The sequence below is a fragment of the Diadema antillarum genome, unplaced genomic scaffold, assembly GCF_040938485.1.
Source record: "Diadema antillarum isolate AM-2024a unplaced genomic scaffold, OU_Dant_1.0 scf00000183, whole genome shotgun sequence".
Classification (NCBI taxonomy): domain Eukaryota; kingdom Metazoa; phylum Echinodermata; class Echinoidea; order Diadematoida; family Diadematidae; genus Diadema; species Diadema antillarum.
In genome coordinates this window covers 2,268,703-2,291,735 of record NW_027271072.1, presented here as the reverse complement: position 1 = coordinate 2,291,735, position 23,033 = coordinate 2,268,703, and the positions used below count along the sequence as shown (strand labels likewise).

General features: G+C 37.8%; 1 protein-coding gene across 1 annotated transcript in view; it reads left to right on the top strand.

Moving 5' to 3' along the window:
• LOC139723242 (uncharacterized) overlaps nucleotides 1–23,033 on the top strand; it is a 56,158-nt gene that overhangs the window by 9,360 nt on the left and 23,765 nt on the right. Inside the window, exons 3-4 of the mRNA XM_071634500.1 lie at nucleotides 6,736–6,938; nucleotides 8,040–8,205. Coding sequence (XP_071490601.1) covers nucleotides 6,736–6,938; nucleotides 8,040–8,205 — 369 coding nt within the window. The remainder of the gene's footprint in view (nucleotides 1–6,735; nucleotides 6,939–8,039; nucleotides 8,206–23,033) is intronic.

Here is a 23,033-nt window from a genome sequence, read left to right as displayed (position 1 = left end):
TTTATTAATGGGAATCACACATTTGATTGTGCTGTATTAAAGTAGAGATGTATTTTGCTCATGTGTGTACGGTGCATAATTCCATCTCTACTTGGAATTAATTCCTTAGGAATACCAATAGTTTCTCTCTGTGAGCAAGATCTGAATTTAACCCTATTTCCCCCCTGATGTGCATACTACATTTGTACGATAATGTTGATACAGGCCTATAGCATATGTTTGATTTAAGTGCATGTACTGTATGAAGTGAAGTGTGTAAGGTTATAATACAAGTGTGCATGTCTATCTACCAGTCTGAGTTGAGGAAAAATTAGCAGTTAATTTTTTGTTTTTTAGATTTTATTTTATCTTTTCATGGTAGGAATGAAACCCAAATAAACTGGACTGAGTGAATTCGGTAAAATTTTAGTAGAACACATCAGCTAAGTTGGAGGAAAATTGGACAATCTATTTAAAAGCTTCAATACAGGCATCAGAAGATTACAGTTTGTGACATCAAATATAATAAAACTATGTAAGAAAAATTTAAAGAGAATTCTACAAAATTTTATTTCTTATGAAAGTTGTTATTGACATACACTATATGTTTAGGGTAATATCATTACCCCTGCTTTCTGTAAGAGGTATTTATTAAGTCAAGTGCTCTTTCATTGTGGTAGAAAAGGGAATATATGTTGACCATTCTCTATATTTTTTGTTATTGATGTTGTTTTCTGCACATGTACAAGTGTTGTCATCTTCTCATCCAGCGATGGCTGCACAAAAACATTAAAAATGCATAACTTTTGAAGGGATTGTCAGATTTTACCCCAAACTTCACTGATGTGTTCCTCGCACTATAGCTAGGATAGTTGCAAATTGACTTCTTCTTTTTTTTTTTTCTATACATATCTTCATCCGTCTGATATTGTATGAGCTGGCATGCCTCCAAAACCTTTCAATACCAGCCAGCTCTTGCATGGTGACCTGGAGTTTAACTTGATCTCATAAAGTCTATGCTGGTTTTCTGAGTCAGAAAACGTCAACCCAATTCGCCAGTCTCTGGGCAGTGCAGATCCACATTCTGATGTGCATCGTCATAAATACACAGGAATATGAAATTTACTTTGTATCAAGCCTAACCATAGAGTGCAGTTAAAGTGAATGGGATGTATCATGGTGTTTGTATGTGGTTGGATAGGCAGAAGTTCACATGACAATTGATGTATTTTTCAGAGTATTGTGGTTTTTAAGTCAAAATTGACAATCAAGTGATTCAATCCTGGGAGAAAGAAAGAAAGAAAGAAAGGCTTCACACACAATGTCCAGACCTCGAGGGAAATAGCATTCATGCATAACTTCACTCCCTGTGTTGTGCATACATTTGGAGTGCGTTGCAGCATATGAATGCGTCATGCTCAGGCTAGAATAGGATACTGGATGATGCGCGTAGTCTATGAAGCAATTACAATGATAAAGTGTGCAGGCTGTCATCCCCATTGGTTTTCTAATGCTTCAGGGAGAGATGGTTTTGCAATGATCTTTAGATGACCAAAATCATGCCACTGAAAGCCATGTGGAGGACATTGGCAGTATACATGCAAAGAACCATCAAAACAGAAAAAGACAATCGTTGAAATAATAATGATAACTATACTTTGTAGATATTTTTAGAGCGCCTTTTCCACTGGATACAAAGCACTATGAGATGTCATCCCTGGTCGCTATAGGAGACTATACAAATTACCAGGCAGTGACAGTATAAGTCCAGTGCATATGTAGGGATATCAAAATAAGTACCGTACAAACCATTGTAGGTCTTCAAATTTTGATTGAAGTGATCCAGTGTTGGTGATGATTTCAGAAGAGGAGGGAGCTTATTAGCATAGAAACAATTAAACTCCTCCCATTTGATACTCAAAATGCAAGACCTTACATTGAACATCATCCCCTTGCTTCACAGCATAGAGTTTGAGATACAGCGGTATCATCTCTACGGTCAGTGCATAAAGTTCTTTTGCTAATGGCTTTTCGGGTTTACGTGGTCTGGTAAGCCTATTATGTACACATTTTAAAACGCATAAGGCCTTTCCAACCTCTACACACATGCTGAGTGCACAGTGGAAAAGGAATCACAATAGTAAAGGTAATGAGCCTATTGCCAACCATGCTATGACTTAATGCTGCATTAATTTCAAGCATGGATCACATTAAATACTCAAACATTGGTGTATCGCTATGGAACTGCCATCAAATTTGAGATAACAGCTCAATTTTCTGAAGTAAAATACATTCATAGTGTGCTTATTTTCTCAGTTCGTTTCCCATACATGTGTTTAACCCGTAGAACATTCAAGTTGATGTGTGGTATTTTCCTATTAAGATTTAATACATATTGAATATGTATTAAATTTTAATAGGAAAATACAACATTATTTGGAAATTATGTGTGCAGGTTTCCCTTTTTTCTACAAAAATACATAAGCACCAAGCCAATTCCTGAATCTTGTCTGAAGATACAAGCGTATGTTGTCATCACCCTCCCTGTGAAACAAGGACGAGGAAATTATGATTTTAATATGATGGAATTTTCCTCTAGTTGTTATACCATTCGCCTAATTTGTACAAGAACATCATGAATTTTTTCTTTATCTTGACATCATCTTTTTACAGATCTGTGTACTGTACATGTACATGTACATAATGTTTTCTAGATTTCAGCATTCAGCAGTTATATAGCAATACTGACTCTTTACAAAGGAAGAGGGTGTGACTCTTGCTGAATTGTTGACAGGACAATAGTTTCATAAAATTTTAATGAAAAAACCTATCATGTAATGAGAGACAATGTTGTCACCACCTTGTCTAATCGACACTCAGAAATGTTAGAAATCCTGACTAAACTTACACAATCATGTCAAATGAAAAATTCTTGACACTTTGATATGTTTTTGTGCAATTCTGATGGAACTTTATCTGTTCTGTTTTTCCAACATGAGTTGTTTTAAGTCAACTACCGGTATATGTAGAATGGCTTTTTGCTTGAGCTACAATTCTTCATAGTGTGTTCCCTTAATAAAGGAAGGTTCCTTTAAGGAAGGTTTTTGGGGAGAATGTAATCTTGTTATTCATCTATTCTACCATGCATGAAATATCCGTCTAGGTGTAGATATTGGATTGTGCAGTGCTCCGATAGTTCATGCTGATTTTGCTCTGTGGGAAAGAAAATCATTTTCGGTTCTCTTGTGCGAGAAGATGTAATCGCTCTTAACGAATAATTGCTGATGGCAGATTAACTGGTGCCAAAGCCGTTGGATTGAGCCCTTTTCATTTCATGTTTATGTAACTGTGTACATATCAATCCAAGGGAAAAATGCATTTACTGTACATCAACCTCCCATGTATGATATCATGTATGATATGTATAGCTGCAGTAGGGTAGTAGACTTGAGTTGTCATCGATGCTAACTGACAATTTATAGGTGTGTTTATCCAATCACTTCTGGCATGGAATTAAGGTTTCTCCAAAACTGAATGCAACCACCCTGAGATGCACAATCCAAAAGGCTTTTGCAAATTCATTTTGATAGTGGGTATTGAAAAGTGTTTCAAACATGATAAAGATGATAAATGGAGCCTACACTGTGTGTCTGAGTGAAGAAGTTTACAACAGCTAATTGTTATAGAAATGTAAAAATGTGTTAGAATGTGAATATATGTATTTAAACTTGTGTGAGTAGAAGACATGGCTACTGTACATACATGTACATGTTTACATGCAAATAAGTATTGCTGTGTAGAAATTTGCTGAACATTAGGTAGCTGTTAAATGCTCACAATGAAAGAAGTGCTATGGCCATTGCCCTGCATGTACACACTTCAGTCAACAAATGGTCTACCAGAATACAGGTTGTACCTATGAACACAGTTTACACATTATATGATAAAGATAAAATGGGAAGCTTGTCCATGTGGCCCAAATACATGTACAAACGTGTACATGATATGCTGTTAATAGTCATAATTCATGGCTGGACATATCTTTAACAAGCCTGCTGTAGTAATAGATAATAACATCATTATCTCAGTTTATCGATTCTGCCAATAAAGTTGATTTGAGCAACCGGTATTGGCTAAAGACCATATGACCTATTAAAGATACGACTTTTCCCCCCTTATTTAGGGCAAATAACATGGATATCAATCATTTGTACTTGTAGCGGGAGGGGGGAGTGGGAGTGGGAAGGTACCATTGACATTGACCCCCTCCTTGGTCCCACACAGCTCCCCCCCCCCCCCCCACCATGAAAAACGTTCCACGGCCCCTGTTAAGTGATTTCTTTTTTTTGGGGGGGGGGGAGGGTCACAATTTTGTCAATATTTATTTCAGCGTCTGAATACTTCATAACTGTTGTACTCGGCCTTCATAAAGGGATTAATGATTACAAACATGTTCTATTGCAACTGCAAGTCTAAAACCGCACTTACAGTTGGCTGGACCAGCACACAAAAAAGTTGAGCAAAATGGAATGAGCCATGCAGATATTGTGTGTCTTGAGAGGAGAGGGGGCCTGCACTTTGCTGGAGATGAAATCTGACATGAAGACGAATCCTGGCAACGCTCCAGGCCTTGGTAACATGACAGTCATGTTGGTGGCGGTGTGTAATTTGACACTAATATGATACTTTTAGTGCTTTTTCATTGACCACACATACATTGTAAAAATAGTGAGTTCTACCTCTGCCATGAAAAATGTGTAGAGGCTTATCTGTACTACCATCCTTTGATAATTTATTTCCTGACATAGACTTACATGTCCTATATGGACTATATACACATGCATGTCAATTTTCTCCAATGAATCAAAACTACAAGAATACATACAATGTAATTTGATTTTGGAAAACTTACAGTTTCACCTGATAGTGTCCAATATTCCATGGTCTTTATTGTGCTTTCATAATTTGGTAACTTTTGGCGGGTCTGCAGGATCCTGAGTTACATGTACCAGAGCATGTTTCATCAGGATTATGGTTACTGTATACATGTCCAGTAATCAATCATTCATTGTCATACAGATTGCGTTAACGTGCATTCTTATCATGGTTTAAAAGAGCTCTGAACATCAGCAGGGGCTGTGGAGATGGTCCTTCTGGGAACTGAGTATTGATTATGTGTGCTCTTTGTGATTGATATGGACCATGCACATTATTATGCTCCCCGAATGTCAAACCATGCATCTTTTTTCAATACGATATGCTCAAAACGTCTTTGCGGCCCATGCCAGCCTCATCATGTGTGATTCCTCAATTGTGGGCGTCTTGAGTACCAGTACCTTCACGGAATTGGAATGCCATAATTCACGGCTGTTGATGTACTGTCGGGCAGAAGAAAAAAGAGGGGAAAGCCCCCCTCCCCCTCCCCCCCCCCAAAAAAAAAACCTACTTGACTACGTGGGAGAGAACCTTCATTAATCCCCCTTGAACGTGAGGTCATGCAGTTCCACATTCTGTGTGGGTTTCTCAGGCCGGAGCTCTGCGTGTACGGGGACTTTGCACATGACATGATTGTAACCCTGGCTGTTTGGGGTCGAGGAAGACACATTACGGGAGTAAAATATCCCGCAAATCTGCATAAACATATTTTCAATGTGGATATTCCCCTGCTTTAGTGGGATTATGGCCGGAGGTGTGATAGTATGTGTGTGTGTTTATATGCCACCACATATTATGTGCACATATTTTCACATGCATCCTTAATTCCTTCCTCTACAGTACTTCTTCTCTCATGCCATATCTTTCCACCTGACTTTGATAATTTTTTCTTCATGAATTATCTCTCATTCTCTCTGTTCCTTTTTTTTTTCAATTTTCTTTGTCTGAAACTTACAGTACTGTATCTCCATTTTCCATCATTATCTCTTTCCGAGTCCCTTACTTTTTCCTGCTTCAGTGTAATGTCTCTTTCAAAATTTGTCTTTATCTTGGAACTGAATATTTCATTTTCATGCCGATTTAGACCTAAATTGAATATGAATAATTTAAGTGCCAAATATAGTTGAGCGAGGACACCCAGAATGACTCAGTGAAAGACAGACTTTAGGATGACTTGGATGGGATTTGAGTGTCCTACAAATCATACAGACACACACACACACACACATGCACACAGAGTGTTCTAAAAAAAAACCACTTCCACACATATCTCGTGTTCAGTACTTTAGATCATTAACCAACTCTTTGCGTGAAACGCGACACAGGTGTTCGGATTTCATTTGCTTAAGCTTATCAAGACCTCAGGAATTAAGGCCAAAGATGAGTTTATCGAGTTGCAGTCAAGTCCTTGAATTTTTTTTTCTTTTTTTTCTTTTTTTTTTGCTACGTAACGCTTCCTGTTACATGTTGGTATATATTCAGACTGCACAGTTAGTGAAATTTTTAATTCTTCCAAAGCAGGTCTTATCAGGATTTAGTGATTTAGCAGGATGTTCTGTTGATATTCACATGAAGCAGCATGACTGGTAATGAATTCTTCAGAACACCATGATACATTGTAGCCTAAATCTGGAAAGGCCAGGGATTCCATCTTTGAACCAGAGTTTGTATGATATTTCTGTTGATTAAAGGAGTAAGGAAATGGATGATGATGCCTGAGTATAGCAATTTCTGTTATTATGACAGGATTTCCCTTTGCACACTTTACTCAGTTTTTAGTATTTCGTGCCCTGTGTTTGCTTTTCTTCTCTCTTCTCCCAGGCCGGCGTCTCGTCGATTGGCTGTGCACGGCTTCATCTTCCTTCTCGACGGTGACCCCGTCGGGTTTTGCGGACGAGGAGCGGATGATGAGCCCAGCGTTCAACCCGGAGGCCCAGTCAGCCGTCCTTAGGCTCTGCTCAAGCCTCCTAGACATCGGTATCCTGCAACCACTTGAGGAGAACTCGGGGACGGATGTGTTCAAAGTATGGCTCGTATTTTCTCATTTCCTTGGTGTTCCAACATTTTTTTATTATTTCTTTTGTCGTATGACAAGATTTTGCTTATATTTTCTTGATGCTATGTGGAAAGGAAATCCAAAATGAAAGCTGATGAGCTTTTATTGATTTGCTTCATGCCAGTCAGGATCTGTCAGATCCTTCATGAGTGATGCTCACAGGGCAAGAGGAATTTTCTGTTTGAATTTGGTTCAATTTGGGTGTATTATTTCTTTGTGTATTTGTTGTCATCTGAGAGATTCTTACTCTTTACCCTTGATAATATTACTTTTTTTGGGGGGGGGGGTGGGGATAGGGGCAGAAGAGGGGATAATGATGAAGGGGAACAACTGCAGGTTTCATTTGATGCTATCAGATAATTATGTTTTCAGTCTTTGCTGCTCTTTTTTGTAATGAGAAATGTTGTGTTTCTTCAGATCTGTTACTTTTTTTTTTTTGCAATAAAAAAAAGATTAGAATTGTTGAAGTATTCTGATTTTGTGTACCTTGTCGAGTATGTCACATTTTTTGACTTAAAGAACAAACAGCATTTTTGTGATTAGCAACTGATGCATAAGCCATCAAGGACAATAGGTTTTTGGTCGTCAACAATTAGAATAGTTTGGTATTTGAGGCGTGCAGACACACAGAGACACGGTGTCTGTCATGACAGTAGTTTATTGTGCTAATGGTGAGTCCAATCTGCACGTATCTTGCAATTTAACTTATTCTAGAGTTCTAGGTTAATTGGCTACTTACAATGTAGTTGCTTGCAAAGAACTTTGTTGAGATGTGGCATAATTGTATGTAGATGTAGACATGTGTATTTAAATCCACCTTTGCCAGAAGGATATTGGAATTTATAAATGGTCCGGTGCAGCAAAAACTGACGGATGTTTAGCATGAGTGTACAGGTGGCCGTGGAATGCCTTTGTTCGGTGACTTGAGCTGGCGGAGTAGATATGGCTCATACGGGAGGAACAATCTTGCTCCCCGAGTGATGCTGTAATATCGAGGAATCCGTTTTCCCCATGTGATCGACTGTGCATCTTCCTTCCTTCCTCCTCCTCCTCCTCCTCCTCCTTCAAGGTGGATGCCATGTACTGCTGGAGTCATGACAACCAGCTCTCCACCGGCTCCCTGTCCACGGGCTCTAGCTCGCTGTCCACCTCTCCCGGGAAGCTCTCCCCCATCTGGCCCCCGCCCAAACCGAATGCAGATGACACGAGCCATGGACTCAAGTACACAGAAGCAGGTAAATCATGCTGTACATACTTTCATGTTGTGATACTGATATTTCCTTTATGTAGTAGTCACACTTTGTTATTCAAAGAAGTAGCATTCCTTTGTGCACTATATTTAGTTTCAATTGTTTTAATACAGAGCTAGCAGACTAGTCTATCTCACTTTGGGTTGATTTTTCAAAGGTTACAGCTATCATGAATGCTTAAAGTCAGTTGCACTGTGAGTTTCTTGCAATGTTGTGCAGCTTTGCTTTGTTATGAAGTAGATGTTGCCTTTGCGATCCTGAGATAAAAGCTGTATCAGATTCATAAGTTTGAAGTTCAAAGAGAATACCTTGTCTGTGGTGCCGCCCCTCCTCCCATTACATTCAAATAACCCGTTGAGGATGGACTGATTTTGCTACAACACGCATTTCCCATAGACTCTTTCCCTAATATTCCCAGGACTAGTCTTCAGTTGTTTAAGAGGTTATCATTACTTACGTAGAATTATCATGGGCCGGAGATAGCATAAGTGATTGATTTTGAACCTTGTCGCAGACTTCCATGCAAGAAAACATATCACAGCATTGGATGTGCGGGTTAGATCAGTTATTCAAATCTGATTTCTCTTTTATTAAACCTACCCTGTCTACTTTCAGTGCAACCAGAAGAGAGGAGAAACACTCAGAAATCAAAGGACCTTGAAGTTTTATCTGTACTTCTCTTTACAGGGGTAGTTTGATGTTCTTAAATTTGTAGCATGATGATTTATAGAAGTTACATGAAATGCATTGAAATGGGGCATCTGTTTTATCTTCAATTAATAGTAGTTTTAATCCTAAACTTCAAAAGCATTCAATGCTATCAGAATGTAGGTTATTGATTAACCTGTACTCTCCCTCCTACCCCCAGTTTCTGGAAACCCTGTAGAATATGTGCAGGCTGTGTAAAGACTAGTGTATACATATTATGAAACATCTATGTGATATGACATTAATAGTGCATTATTAAGCCTTCTCTGTTGTCATGAGAATAAGAAATGTATCTGCGTATCTGCGCTTCATGTTACATAGTGCTGGCTCTCCGAGACATCAAGAAACTAGGCTTTTATGCAGCAGTGCCTTTCATGCTGTTGTCTGTGCGTACATATAATCCAATCATTTGCAACTGTCAAGATATATTGTTTCCGCCCTCATTTTGTAACACATTTGCAGAACTGGACATATATATATGAGAATTTCTGGACAAAGCAGCCTCAACACATACACAAAGTAGTTCTGCATGTATGTCACGAGCCGTTGTCAGGGATAGCTCAATATGTTGTACCCGCACACAAATAAAAAGGGAAGAAGAAATTATTATGAACACAGTAATATTGCATTACATTGTAGTATTTATGTCACTGTCACTTCTCTTAAAGTTGTACACAGTAGATACAGTTGAAGCTTTATTTTATTGAAAGGTTTCTGCCCTGGTGTGCAGAGCATTTTGAAACATTGAACAGCAAAGAAAAACATTATATGAATGCCGATACAAGCTGTATAGATCTCCATCAGAACAATTAGACTGCCATCATGTGAATTTCACATGATAACTGATGTCCTTAAGTGATATTTTGCGGAGACTTGGAGGGCTGGCTGAGGATCTTTTGTTATCTTTTTATTTCTTTGTGTGCTTCGTTCTCACGCCTGTTTGAGTCGGCGGCTTGCCAACTTAACATATCTTGCTCAAATGCACAGTTTTGCATAAACAGATCAATAAAATTATCGCAATATGCCACAGTGCATTGAAAGCATCACACGTGATTTCGTTCCTCACGCGTCTGTATCTTGCGATGCATGGTGACAGTGTTCCAAAGGGATTTTTCGAGTAAATGCTGATTTTCCGTCGAGGTTTTGTCGTTGTAAATGTCATGCCTCACAGACCTATTTCTGAAAGTACAAATGCAATATGTAATTATGACCATGAATATAATTTTGCATTCTGTTATGGGGTTAAGTTTTGAATTCTGGCCATTTGCAAGAAATATATCCATAGCTTTGTCATTAACATCAAGGCGAAGCTTGCAATTTTCTCTACAACTTTGCTGTACTGCATGTCTAGCATGGACACTTCTATACAAAGTTGCTTGGCTTTGAAAAACATAATGTTTTCCAGAAGCGTTCAAGTGTTGCAGTCTCGGCAGAATGTGGCACGCAGGGTTTTACACCGTGGCGCACAAAGAGTTCAAGTGTCAAAGTCTCATGCCTTGAAATGAACCTTTTTTTAGTAGCACAATACACAAGCATTGATGTTCTCTTAATCACTGAGGGCTAAACTATCAAAATATGTAGATTTATTTTTTTTTTTCATTTTCATAGCATATTATGCTGTGCATTGTGAATGTCAGTATTTCAATAGCATCCAAGAAGCCATTCTGGGTGTTTCAGATGCGGTATTCGACACTACTCAGGGTACAGAAGCTCTGTACAGGGCCTCTTTTTCTCCAATTCTGTCACCCCCCGTGTTTTCATAATGGCTCATTTTGATGTTGTTGTTTTCTAATTGAGAAAGGGGGGGGGGAGCAAGCAGAAAGCATTGGGGAAGGAAAGAGCACCTTTGTGAAAAAGAGCATTCCATGAGGTGTTCTGTGGCTGAATTGTATTATTTCCCAACACCACCCCCCCCCCCCCCACACACACACACACACATGTACATGAAAACAAAATCTTCGTACCACCACTATCAACAGTCATTTAGATCTTGGAAATTTCATGACTTTGTGCGATAGTTGGAAAGGTTTGATGCGATTCATTCAAGCCAATATCTGTTTACTACACAGTATATAGCCAAGTCTACAGCAACTGTCACACACGACAAGTAAATGATGTGGTACCGCTGTGCACATGCAGTAATGACATGCAGATGTACAATAATTTGTACAACAGTCAACAGTAAAACAACAACAAAACTCTTCCCGATCAATGGTTGTAATCCTAATAATGCATCAATATCCCATTAATGCTCAGCTACGAATATAATCTGAATGGCAAATTCACTGCCTTCAGTTAGCCATCATTTCATCGCCTTCCAGGCAGAAGGGCCCTAGCATGAAATTTTGGCCCAAAATCAAATAGAATTTCGGTTTGTGACATCATTCGACAGAGTTTAGAAAGCTCTTTCATATAATTTAACCAACTTTTCTGTGTAATTTGTTTGTTTGTTTGTTTGTTTTTTAATGGAGCTCAAGGCTTAGAGCCCTTCTGCATGGCAGATGATAAATTGCTGTCAAACAAGCTGTATGTTTTAGGACCAAGATATGTTCAGATGGTACAGAGCTCTGTTAGAATTTACAGAAATGTTTGATGATACCATGCATCATGATCACTGCTGCTACACATTGCATTGGCAAGAATGACACACTAGAGTGTGTAACTTGAACTTTTCATCTACCCTCATAATCATTTTTTATTTTTGTTGAATTTTGAATGTTAATTTGTCTGAACAAGCCAACTTTTAACACTCCATTCTCATTCATATAACAAAGACAGAATGGATGTCACATGTACACTGCATTATTTCATCCTACATCGTAGTGCTATATATATGAATCAGACATAAAACCTGTAGTTGCAGGTGAGGGAACATTTTACCTGAACCTTTTCCAAGAAGGAAGGGACTTCCAACCTGTTGTATGATACAGCGTTTCAGAGAGACATATCTGCCAATAAATTTTCTGTGTTTGGGATGCCAATTTCCACAACGTCTTCTTCAGCCAGACATAGATGTGTACAATATATGTCTATGTTCAATCTATGGGGCACTACCGGTATCTTACACTACCCATCTTCAAGTATAGTAGGTTGATGAATGGATTCTACATAAGGCCCCACAGAAGCTTGTGTATGAAAAGAAAAGAAGGGGAAATGACGACTGTATTTTTATACTAGCGTGTCGGTAGTGCGAGTGACTCATATAAAATGGATTGTGTGTTCACCCTCTCTTTCCCAATCTCCCTCTGTCTCTCGCTCTCTTTTTCAATAGCCTCAACGTGGCCATTCCATAAAGCCAATATGTTGTAAGAATGGTATCCTAATGTTGCTGTCAAATGATGACACATGGGGGGGGGGGGAGCACGCTTCATGTGAGAGAGGGGAGGGGGAGACTGGATGGGACGATGACTGGTTGAGCACGTGGATCAATGCATTCAATGCATAAATGCACAAATGAGACGTGACTGGAATTATGAGAAATATGTTCGGTGTATTGTTTGACTGTCTGTGAAAGGAAACCTACAAAGGCTGAGGAACAATCCATCCCTTATTGTTTTATAAACAATGGATTGGGGTCGTCCTCCATGGGAGTGACTGACAGTGTCAGTGGTTTTTGTATCTAAAGGGGTACATAGTGTAAAGTCATGTTATGTTTCCTTCTATCTTTAGTACCGGTACTGAGCTTACAAATCGAAAGTTGTGTCAGGAATTCTGTGTTACATTCTGTGCTCTGTTAGTTCTACAATGTTGCATTGTCAATTTGTTTTGATTTTAAATGCTTGCAAATTTCAGTCTGCAATCTATTTCAACAGTTTTTGTATGATGTACATACATACACATATACACATGAATACAAATATATATTGTCAAGGAAAAGCCAGACCTGATTTTTTGCATGATTTTCATATCAGGCTTATAGGCATTATTCACCATTTGCAGCTGAAATAAAAACCCAGCTTCAGTGCTTCAAAAAAAGTTTTAAAAAGTGAGTTAGGGATAGAAACAACCATTGTATTAGAATGCTAGTCAATATACATGATTAAGTGTTGTTAAATATTCAAAATGTGAACAATAGATAAATGATAAAATTGTTTCAAGAATAAACCATCTACAGTTATGGTTTATTGAGAAAAATAGGGATATCTCCAAGTAATATTTGAAGCTTAATTGCAAAATTTTTATATGGTAGGATGTTTTGTGATACAATTGACCTACACATATGCATAAAAGGTGATAACTCTAATCTTTTAAATCACTGCTCCCAATGGTAAACAATACTTTTAATCTTTATGGCTTTGATTAGAAGGGCATTATTATATAGGCGTTATATTTTCACTGAGGAGATGAGCTATTGTATGTAGGAGAAATAAGTTTCATTGACTCCTAAAGCCCCTTTAAGTCTACACGTCAGCTGAGCACCCTCAAGATTTCCATTCCAGCCTTACATCATATCAAGTGTGGCAATCCACTTTCTTTTTATCTTCTTTTTTCTATAAACATCGCTTTGACGTCTGACCTTTTTGCAATTAGTTTATTTTAGGCACCTGGAAGATTTTGTAAATTAGGCTTCCGAAAAAAATCAACCCAAATTGCCAAAATTTCTGTAATCTTATTCGGTCTATGATGATTGTGTTACAGTGTTTTGAATATCAGATTAGATTGAGGTAGAAATGGAGGGTTTAGGTGCCCCAGGTTCTGGGGATGTTTGGTAAATCTGTGGATTTTTATCCCAGGGGGGTGGGGGAATCATCTGTGAGAGCTTCTATTTCATTTTTTTTTTCCATCCCATGAGCCCAAATATCACATCAAAGCTTACCAAATCTGCTAGGTATCAGAGCTAGTATGTTTATAGCATATTTGGTATGTTTTTGGGGTGGCAAAATGAGTTTTTGGAAAAGTAATGTATGATAATCTCGACTGCCATGATGAGAGCATGTTTACACCTGCTTTAATAATGATGATGTTATCAAGTTATCAAGTTCATGATTTTTCTCCTCCATGCTGCTACGCATAGACATTAAAAATAGCAATGATAACGAAAATCCATCAGCGCTATCCCGGGTGTGCAATATGCACAGGGGTGATCATGTGATTAGCATGCGTGGGTATGTTTTTTTGCACTAGAATGTCATGCCATGGAACTTTACATACATGTAGCCAGAATACAATATTAACACAATACATGCTCATGATGGAACCATGCATTGGCTTGCGCAATGATATATTATGACACGATATCGACAGTCAACAGCAATTTCATATCTGAGCAGATATCTCAAGTTCTTGCTGACTGAAACTCAAATTTTCCAACTTGTGACTGTACTGTAGTCTGAATGCCAAAGTCAGATTTTGGGCCTAACTTTGTTTTACTATCTGCCTGATGTTTTGTTTTGTTTTTAATTGTTTTACCCTATTTCAAGAGTGCTGACCCCGAATCTAGATGATGCAACTTTTCCATCCATGAGGGTCTTGAGATATCCAAGATGGCCACCAAAAATTACAATTCCAATAATACATGAGAATTTCCTTCTAAATGGTGAATACATTGAAAATAAATTGATGAGTTTAACCTATTTTGAGTGTGCTGAGTCTGAATTTGGCTGATTCAACTCTTGCATCCTTGAGGGTTTTGAGATTTTCAAGATATTTGGTAGCCATTCTGGTGGCCATCCTCCTTGTTTGACCTAAAAACACATGACACTCAGATATATATATACAGAAATGCAATCTATTTTGACACTTGCTCCTGTCAGTTTCAGTTTATTGGTGGTTATGACCTTCACAAGATTTTCCATGACTTTGTCATATGCTAGAAACCAATATTGACTTGGAACAGAAAACCGCATTTGCTGCACAGAATTTGTGCTAGATGAAATTTTTATGAGCTGTTTGACTCGCCACTTTCTCCCTGCAACATTCTAACACTTCACCCAATGAAACGTGCTGCTTGAAGAATCAATTTCTACTCTGAAATATTGATCGGAAATAATCATTCTGCCCACAAGTTTATGACAGGAGTCAATTCTAACTCCATAAATGAAACAAGCAATCAAAGCTGTGGACTTCCTTCACTCACTGTTATTAAATTTGGCAGATATTGCAGTTGTCACCCCCAACTGTGATCACGCTGGTGATGTAGTTACCTTATTTTGTTCATAAATATAGTGATAACAGAGGGAGAAAATGTGATATTGTAAGCAAGATGATACTTTATCCACAGCAAGCTTCTTTCTTTTTTCATATGTTATCATTTTTTTAGGTGAAAAAAGGCCTTATTATTCACAGGTATCTATTCAAAATTACCATCATTTCTAGTCAACTGTCCACTTGAGTATTTCTGCTTTGATAAGTTTCCAAAAAAATATCCTCCAAAATACATAAATTCAAATTTATGTCATGGCCAAGGCTGAAGAGACACAGCTATAACTATGAAGTATACTTGGCATTACGTTCATACTTATCATGGCTGAACAGATTGAAGGTACTGCAATTTGATGTCTCTCACAACCTCCAATAGAATAAGGAAACATACTTGAAAAACTGTTGAGGAATATCTTTTTACTCCATATTTCATAACGAGGAATAACTACACGTGCATTTACATTTGATACGCAGGGGAAAATGTACAGATGCAAAATCACCATCCTAAAAGTAGGAGAGGTTAAAGCTTTATACTGTAAATTTGTATGGGAATCCATTATAGGGGGATTCATGAAGAGAGGGTACATCAATTAGAAGGCTGTTACAGACTGAGGGCATTAAGATTAGTGTTGTCACCTTTGGGTCTCACTCCGTGAAATGCGAGAAAGACATGTCCGAAGTAAAAAAGGGGGGCCTTCAAAAACCACTCAACCTTTGCACGAATAGGGCTCTACTAGAGGAAATGACTGCATTAGAGTCGGCCTCTGTGCAGATGCGATTAAACTCTTAAGAACGATGTGCAAGGTAGTTGAGATTTTTTTTTTCCACCTGTACTTTGCATGGATACACTTGCACAAAACATGCATTTCGATTCAAGTTTACAATACCATGGTAGTTTCTGCTAGCTCTTAAAGGGGTGCGAGGTATTAGCGTCTAGCCCGCCGTCCTTTGGGATTAATGTGCTCATGATTATGATTTGGCACAATAGGATAAAGTCTTTTACAAGGAGAATTTTAAGCACTGTCATGGGTTGTGCTCTGCTTGAGATTCTTGTTATTGTGTACCGGGGAGACATTGGCATATTGTGTTCATTTACCAGAATTTTGCCCTGTGACATATAAATGTGTTTTAGGCTGCCGTGAGTCTTGTTAGCTAGGGCTAGCTGCTAAAGAACACACACCTTTGGAAAATATCCTTAGGACCTTGGTTTTATATTCAGCATAGTGAGGTAGATCATACTTATATACTCAGGTAGCTCTCTGGTATGTGTGTGTGAGTGTTTTGTTTTTTTTTTGTACCGTGTCTGCCAAGTTTACATTTCATTTCACACCATATCTGGAGGAAATTTAGATAGCAATCATGTTTTAAGTTAATCAGAGCAAACCAAATGCACAAAAGATAACTTTATACAAGAATTAATTGGACTGCTTTCATGAGAAATATTTCTGGTTCACAAGTATATTTCATATCCAAGTTTTATAAACTGCATTTGTGCTATTATAGTGGCTACAGACCTCATTATTGAAATACTATGATACTTGTCAGAGTAGAAGTGAGTATACATGTATGTAAATAGAATTTAGGATCCAAAAACTCTTAGTTGTAATATGTACATCACAGCAAAATCATATATGAAATGTTGTGAAAATTTTTGCACAAGAAGAATAAGTGTAGTATGCTAATAGAATGGACTAGATTCATAGCATTGCATTTTAAGGTAGAGATATTAGTCATTAGCTGTGACAAACATGTATGAGATTAAATGATAGGCAGTTTCATCTGACTCAACAATTAATGCTGGTTGGTATCCAGTGACTATGAGCTTAATCCAGTAACTGTGCTTGGCTGTTGTTGTGTTTGTGTGTGTGTGCATGTGTGTTTAGCACAGAGAGAAAGAGTTGTGTGTTTCTATTAAGTGCATGGTCATACAGTGCCGGATGTAAATTCTTGGCTTCTAAAAAAAAAAAATCTCATCATTGATTCAAATGGAGGCGAATCCCGACGGGATGGTGCCTGGCAGTGTGGTGTGAAAATTTTAGCGTGCCTCTTTTTCGAGTGGATGATTAGCCATATTGCTGCTGGATCAGTAGACTCTCACCTCGCTTAATGAGTGTCCATTCAGTTGCGATGTGACTTTTATTGCCGGCCATTCTCCGACGTTTTTCCCCCTGACTCAACTCTCCAAATGACGAGAATGATAATTATGGCAATGCTGTTGAACTGTGAAGAAAAAAAAGACCCCTAAACCAGTTTGAATGCAACTACGATCCTTCACTGGAGGTTTCCTGTCACAAGGAGGTAACAGGATGATGTTAGCTATGTTTGCATAGAGGTGGAAGATGAAACTGAACTCATTTTAAATCAAAATAATATCTTGTTTGGCAAACATGTCACAACATTCATCTCATAATCTTGTGATGTTCAAGATGAAGTGGACCTCCTATAACTAAAACTATGAAAGAAAAAAATGAATACCAAGGCCACTTCTACTGATTGTAAAGTAAAATCTTCAAGGCTTATCCTTTGAAGGAAGGGTGAGCCATAAGTTAGCACATGATTTTTCTGAGAGGAATTATTTCTATGATAGCTTATAAAATGATAAAGAGAAGTGCCTCCTTCAAATGTAATATAAGAGGATTGACAAAATTAGCAGTGTACAGTTTCTGCTGGCAGTATTTTTACTAATTTCTCAGTAAATCTGTGATTAATCTGCCCGCAGTGGTAATATTGAAAGTGAGAAGCTGGTGTATCAAATAAGCTGTTTCGTCAAGGGAAGACTAGTTTCCATAGTAGTGACAGTGAAAGATGCACCTGACCTTTGGGAATAATGAATTGCTTGATAAAAATAATTTTGCCATATATCATTCATACACGTTGGTCTCAATAGTTCAGCTGTCGCATTTCTCACTTTCACATGAAGTTTAGTGGAAAGTTGTGAAGGCTTACCAAGTGGCAACTCTGCATCTAAGGGCTACACTCAGGTTCTCTTCAAGAATTTGCTATGCATCCTCCACTATGATGGTGAGAAAAAAAAAAGCCCCAAGATGAATATTGTGTACAATGTACACAGAATGCAGACAGCCCACCACATCCAACCAAACGAGTTAATGCACATTGTAAGTAATCCATCTGCCAAAACAGTATCAGGGCCGTATCGTATCTCGCCATAAATGTCACCGTGCCGAATGTGTCGCTTCTCATTTTCGCGCGTCTCCGACGATGAAGACGCGTGTCTGCAGATGGTGTCAAATCGTTGAGAATGAGAGAATGTTTTTACGACATGTCTCTTTTCTATATCTTTTCAATATATGATTTCATCATTTGTCAAAAAAAAAAATCATGAATTTTATGTATGCATGTTCAGAGTAGAATCTTGCAAAGAAGACTACAAAGAAATTAGAATAATCCTGTCTGTACGTGTGATGGAAATGGAAACTACATTAGTGTTATTGAAAAGGCTAGCTATCCTGATTGTAACATTAATAACAATGTGATGATGATGGATATAGTGATGTTTTATGATAGTAATAGTGAATTGTGATGATAATGAAAATGGAGATATTGAAAATGGTATCTATGAATGATAAGAAGGTTAATAATACTATTGACAAGTCTTCTGACTATCATAGAGTGGTATCCATGTACTCTGCAATATTATTTGAATAATCTCAATGCATCATACAGCTTACGACAACATGGATGTAACTGTACTACAATATATGATGTATTATCTTGAAACAGGGATTATGAAAAAAATGAATTATAACTGTATTCAAATTCATATCACAAACAGTTCTTTAAGCAAATATCACATTAAAATAAGGTGATTTACAATCATTGTAAGAATTAAAGATAGTCAGTTTTTAAGAACAACTGCAAAAATTACTTTAGATTTTATACATATCAAGTGAAATAGGGAGAAATATCATTGTGGTATATATCAACATCAGTTGAGAAACTGTGTTAGTATTGTGATGATCACAAGATCTGTCACAGAACTAGAAACAAAATTCAGATGGCTGATTTTTTTTTTCTGATATGAAATGAAATCGTTGAATGTAAATTTGATTAATACCACTATCTGATCAGCCACAATTTTGCCACAATGAAATGGATATGTATTTGCCCAGTTTCATTTTGCTCATCAAGTGATGCTAAAGTTGCCGTCGAATATTGTGTTACACTTCGTCATTGTCGGGAGAACTGAACCAGAAATCTAATTTCCCCCTAATCAGATGAGGCCTGCGCGCTAGCGACATATGATCTCAATTAGGAATGGGCTATGGTCAGAGTCACAGTAAGAGTCATGCCACCAGACGCAGAGGCTTTATAAAGGCAATCGACTCCAACTTTATTGATAGTCCGCACTGCAATCAATAGACATCAAGGGTTTGCTCGTGCGAGGGAGTGGTTGGTGTAATTAGACATTTCATTTCCTCTGTGTACATTGGCTGCGGAGTGCAGTGTCGCAAAAGACGCGACAGTTTTTGTGCCTCTGGTATTTTCCCACCAGCCTGACATGAGTAGATTGATTAAAGATGGATTGTGTAAAATGCAAACTTTACCGCCATGACATCCACACTGGTCTTCAGACTCTTTAGTTTGTATTCGTGTATTTTTTTGCTCGTAAACTTTGATCGAGAGGTGGAATTTTCTACACTTCACGGATGATTGAATACATTTGGATATTGTGTTTATCGAGAATGAGTAGCCAAATACAGCCACTGCTGGCAAAATATGAATTGCTGTAGATTTAAACTGTAAAGTGGGGTGTGTACGACAATCATGTAGTTTTGTGTGGAGGGGGCAAAACATCATCTAGACATAGGTTTGCCTGAATAGTCATTAAAAATGTAATTTATTACAATCAAATGACAAATAAGATTGCATATGTTTATATAATTCAAACATGTACATATATGTCGTATGTTGAGACAATTTTTTTTTTTTTGGTTTTGATGTGTTGAAGTGTTTTCATAAGATTTCAAGGTGTCTAATACAGATCACTAAATTTGCTAGGGAACAAAAGCAAGTGTGGGTCACAGTTGTAATCAAATATATGTGATATATTTAGCTTCATCATTGATGCCAAAAGCAAGAAAAGAAATATATCTTAGGAGACTCCTGATGAGGTTATAGATTAAATTTCTCATCATTCTTATAACCCAATCCAGACAAAGCTTTCATTCTGTGTGCCATATCCATGCAAAAGAAGATGATAGATACAATGTATGTCTGCTGGCAAGTTCGAACCAGATATTAGATATTTCTTTAAAAACAAACTTTTATTAAACCTCAATTGACTGGAATAATTATACGATGAAATATTTTGTGTACTCTCACCAAGTACTTCAATCATAATTCCTGGCCCCATGTATCAATATACTATTAAAAGTCAGAAGTGTTTATCATGTACAGAATGCATGAATTATTTGTATTGATTTTTTTTTTTTTTTTTGTAATGGACAGGCTCGGAAAGGAATGCAGTAAATATTGATTCAAAATGAAATTGAAAAGCTGTCTCAGGGTTCCAGGCTCTGTTCATCCTTCACAAATCATTATTGAGTCTTGACAAAAATAGATTCATGATTGCATGGTGGGTATATCACTCCACCATCATTACGCCTGTGAAGTAAACTATCCCATGCATGATATGATTTCATGGGAAATGAAATATTCTTTAAGAATTCTAAAAAGTCTCAGGTGGAAAAACTAATATTTTTATTGCCATTTGAAGAACAATGTGATATAAAACAAATATTGAATATTGCAATCAATTACACATTTTCAAAGAACTCTCAAAACATGGGAAAAAACAGAAGTCCACCCTGGCAAACACAAAATCACAAATTTGGCATATACTGCACCGCATGATACTTACACCACATGATGCTAACATGAATTTTTATCAGCTTATGGCACTTTGTAGAAATTGGAAAAAAGTGGCCATTAAACTTCACCTTAAGTGCACTTGCATTTTAACTTCAATTTTGGTGCGTATAGGTAAGGAGAGTAATGCAGGTCATTATGAAAGGATGGCATTGTATGGAAATTGTAAATCTGGCCATTAAACTTGGCCTTTAAATGCACTTGGTAGTTGATGCTCATTTTTATGCTGGTGGTCTCATCTCTATTATGTGGTGAAGTGGGTGTCTCATTGGGCTGGAGACTAGTCGGCGACCGTGTGGCATCTTGAGTCTCCCTGGTCGCGGAGTGGCCGCAGAGATGTCTCCGTGACGTCGCCGCGATGTCTGCGCAACCCCTCTTAAAATGTAGACTCCTGAGTCTCGGTGGAGTCACAAGAGAATCAAACATGTTCAGTTTTTTTGGACACCCTTTCCAGTCTGCAGCTGGTTGCAGAGACATCTCTTGTGACATCTCCTTAGTCATGAAATCTGTAATTTAGTGGCAAAATTGATTTTTTTTTTTTTTTTGTTGAGAAGTTACAACATCAAATTTCATCTCATTGCTATGTTGTTGACAAAATTGACATTGTCACTTATCAAAAAAAAAATAATTTTGTCACAAGATTACAAAAATTACAGATTTTGTGATGAAAGGGACCATGTGACAGTTGCACCCATGCATAGTCATGAGCTTATCCTCGAAGTTAGTTTATTCTTGACCACCATTCTTGACCACTGTGTGCAAAAACAATATTACTGATCAAAATTGAGTTATTCAGCGTACATTGACATGGGAGCTTCAGATAGTACAGAGGAATAATTCATAATGATATTTCAAAAGTGTTTGAATTTGAACTTCTTACTATTGAAATACCATGGAGATTTGAATGTGAAAGAAAGCTTCCCATTTGTAACATCAGGGACAAACTTTTTGTAAAGAACTGTAGGTTGTAAAGTCTATTCTTCATGTGTTCTGTACTGTCTTGATCCATTATGTGATTAGAAAAAAGGAGAAAGATTAAAGATAGGGAACCATTGCTATTCACTTGAGATGGCCAGGTCAGCGGACTTACACTGAATTTAATATCACTGGATACCCTCTGGGGTCATGTTCTGGGAATACTCGACTCAGTGAAGTAATTATTTACGTGCTTACACCCTGGATATCAGCTTTGTATGCACAGCATCATCTGAAATTAGACCTTCCACAGCCAAGCTACAACACTGGCGCACGACTGGTGTGAATGTAACCTGTGCACATATATGCCTCATTGAAATTTTCTCTGATATGAACCAGAGAGCGCACCGGAGAACATATAGAATTCCTCTGCTTTGCAGGGTTCTCTAGCTGCCCCAACCCAAGTCACAGGGGATGTCATGCCTTGCACCCGTGACGTGCATTCAACAACATCATTGTATTGTCTATGTGTCTAACTCTGTTTTGATCCCCTTCACTTCCGTCCCCCCTTAACTTTGATAAGGCTCCCTACGCCCCTACACCCATTTTCATGACTGTGCTTACTGGTGCAATTACAAGCGAGAAGTTCGTGATGGAGACAATTACAGGGGCATACCAGGTGGCCAGAGCTCCATGAAAAAATAAAGAAGACTCAGTTCCAAATGACCAGAAGTGAACTCTTTGACAGTTGTGAGAACTACGCAGAATCTGATGCAGCTTTATCCTGCCTCTTGGTCATAAAATGGTGTACTGCCGTAGCGGGTCTAGTTGATAAGCCGAGAAAGAGCTTCCTACATTGTAGCATACCCCTACGTAAAAACATGCCTATATGTATGTGTGTTTGTATACTGCATAAGTGGTTATTTTCGCGAGGGTTTAATTTTCGCGATTTTCGCGAATTACAGTTGGATCACGAATTTAACAACACGCAAAAATGTTGCTATACACGAGAGTAACAATGCATGCAAGATAGCATTACCGGTAATGTCAATTCACGAAAACAACATTTCGCAAAAATGTCTGTGACCTTCTACAGAATTCGCGAAATTATCTGTACGCTTAAATAACAGCTTTACAGTATATAGATCAAATATATTTAT